This window comes from Rutidosis leptorrhynchoides, chromosome 4 (assembly GCF_046630445.1).
Source record: "Rutidosis leptorrhynchoides isolate AG116_Rl617_1_P2 chromosome 4, CSIRO_AGI_Rlap_v1, whole genome shotgun sequence".
In the NCBI taxonomy this organism is placed as follows: domain Eukaryota; kingdom Viridiplantae; phylum Streptophyta; class Magnoliopsida; order Asterales; family Asteraceae; genus Rutidosis; species Rutidosis leptorrhynchoides.
This window is the reverse complement of record NC_092336.1, coordinates 244,185,084-244,187,828: the sequence shown is the minus strand read 5'-3', so window position 1 is coordinate 244,187,828 and position 2,745 is coordinate 244,185,084. Positions and strand designations below refer to the sequence as shown.

Genomic DNA, 2,745 nt, shown 5'->3' with positions numbered 1-2,745 from the left:
AGAATAAAGGGAACTCTTGGGGTGGACGTAGGCAGGGTTTTGTCGAACCACGTTAAATCGTCGTGTTATTAGTTACTTTATTTTGCTTTCTTTTATTTCTTGCAAGTTTGTCTCAAACAATTATATCTTCGCTTCCGCTAGTGTGGTTGTGCTAGGCAAATTGTCATAACAGTAACAAATAACAACAAACTACTGTATTAAGTACAGAGTATTTTAACTTTACAAAAGTCATTACTTAGGGGATTCCCTATCTACTTGAACTCCATATTTGACGTGGGCCAATTTTTGGCCAAAGATAGGCACCGGTACGTTATATTTTGTAATTTGTGTTTAGTAATTTGTACATTTTATAGTTGTAAGTATTTTTTTGCAGATATGATTTAGTATAGGGCCTGGGATTTAGAAGTGTTTAATGAAACGTTAGTGAAAGGAGTTATGTTGATATGACGCTAAGTTGAATGAAAACATGATAGTGTTCAAAGAGGGAGTTATCTTAAATGAGCAGTGGTGTCATAAGTTTTGACTACAAGAGACGCTAAATAAAATTTGTATTATTTTATAGCGAGTATTGAAAACTCCAAACATTAAAAACGGTTAAAAACTCCAATGTATACCACCATGCCCCATGGCCCACAGTTGACCCCATAGTAGGCCAAACAACCTCAAGTATACTACTCGTAAAATCTAGAGAATAAACGAATCATTGCTGATAATTTGATTTAACGGAAGCTTGGTTCAAACTCGGGGCCTATATATTTAGGGTTGGTGCTCAGTGGAAGTTGCAACTTTATTATTGATTATGTGATGGTTTTGGTTGCTTTGTAATGTATGTTCAATTATCGGTTCATGTATATGTTTTATTTATTTATTTTTTTTTTTTTTAAAGGCAATATATATAGATATAATTGAATATGTACAAGAGGATGGGCCATAGACCCATATAAATACGCGAAATCCTAAGCACGTAAACCTCTAACAATACAATTAATATACAAAACACGAATCTAACACTCGAATTCCACAAATGGATTAAATGAATCCGATCAACCCGGGTCGCGGTTGTTAATGGCCGGGAATCCCAAGTTGATCGGGTCGTATAGCCATTGGTGCCAATCTTTATGAATCCTTTTCGAACGATTTCCGATCCATTCAAACGTTTTGACTTGAACCTCACATATGATTTTCTGAGCAATCCATGAGTCGTTATTGAATACTTTTTGGTTCCTGTTTTTCCATATGATGTATCTCGTTGTCCACATGATTGCTTGCCATATTTTAGCTTGAATACTCGAAAAATTCCCATAGCCGGTACCTCCAAGTAGTTCGTCTAGAGTGATGTCTGAAGGTAAGTTTATTTTCCACCATTTGAAGATGCCCACCCAAACATCATGAGCGGTTTTACACGAAAAAATGGCATGAACAATTGATTCGGTAACATTATTACACATTGGGCATAATAATGAATCCAAAACAATCCCACGCTTCTCGAGCTCCGTTTTCACCGCAATTCTTCCTTTTAAAAATCGCCAAGTGAAGATCCCGATCTTTTGTGGTATTAAATTATTTTGAATAGTTCCATTGCCAACACAACTCCTAGGAATTATGATACTGTCAAGTTTTAACGCCATTGATTTAGTTGTGTAGCTGTTGTTGCTGTCCACTTTGCAAGACCATGTCGTTTGTCCAGTGCCTATCGATGCGTGGTCCGAAATCAGAGTAGTGAGTGCCTCGAGTTCACCAAGCAGTCTTCTGGATAGTGTCCTGCACCAGGCCCAATTAAAGGCCCAACACCCCCTATCCAACTGACCCGATCCGTAATGAAGCAAGAATTGTTGGAGTCCAGTTTGTAAAGTCGTGGAAACGAATTTTTAGCAGGCAGTTTCCAACCCACAAGTCATCCCAAAATCGAATATCATTCCCATCTCCAATGTTGCGTACGAAAAGTTCATCCATGTTTATGCCTTCTTTGAGCATGTCCGCACCTAGCCTGATGATATTGCCCCACACTGAAACATATCTCGAACCAATGTTAGAATTAACAACGCCCAACCCATCGTCCCGCCCGTATATGCTTTTGATGATATTGACCCAAAGTGACCCGTTTACGGTGCGAAAACGCCACCACCATTTACCCATTAGCGCCCAATTTTTTGATTTGAGTGACCCCACATTTAACCCGCCCTCGTTATAAGGTAAGAAAATTGTTTCCCATTTGACCCATGGTAATTTTGACTCATCCCCCGACCCGCCCCAAAAAAACTTACGGCGATAATTCTCGAGAAGGTGGATGATGGATGTAGGAGCACGAAACAACGAGAAGAAGTAAAGCGGAAGACTACTAAGGATCGATTTTATGAGCGTTAGCCTACCCCTAAACGACATTGTTTTAACTTTCCATAACGACAACCGTTTTTTGAATTTCTCTATTATGGGGGTCCACGCCTCTTTCTTGTACATTTTTAAACCGATCGGCATCCCCAAATATGTGAAGGGCATGGAACCAGATTTGCACCCAAGATTTTTGGCCATGGATTCTGTTGCCTGCCTCGATACCCCGATTCCGTAGAGAACACTTTTGCTTAAGTTGGACGTAGTCCTGATAGTTTCTCGAAGCACATGAGAGTTTTGTGTACATTTCTAATGTTGCGTTTGTTCCAATCATCGAAAAAAATTGTATCATCCGCGAATTGTAAATGTGAAACAACAACTTTATCAACACCGATTTCCACTCCGCTTATGAGTTTG

General features: G+C 39.2%; 1 protein-coding gene across 1 annotated transcript; it reads right to left on the bottom strand.

Moving 5' to 3' along the window:
* Positions 1-1,043: 1,043 nt before the first annotated feature.
* On the bottom strand, positions 1,044-1,628 carry LOC139841525 (uncharacterized). Its single transcript, XM_071831737.1, has one exon. The coding sequence runs from the start codon at positions 1,626-1,628 to the stop codon at positions 1,044-1,046; it is 585 nt and encodes a 194-aa protein (XP_071687838.1).
* Between the last annotated feature and the right edge of the window lie 1,117 nt (positions 1,629-2,745).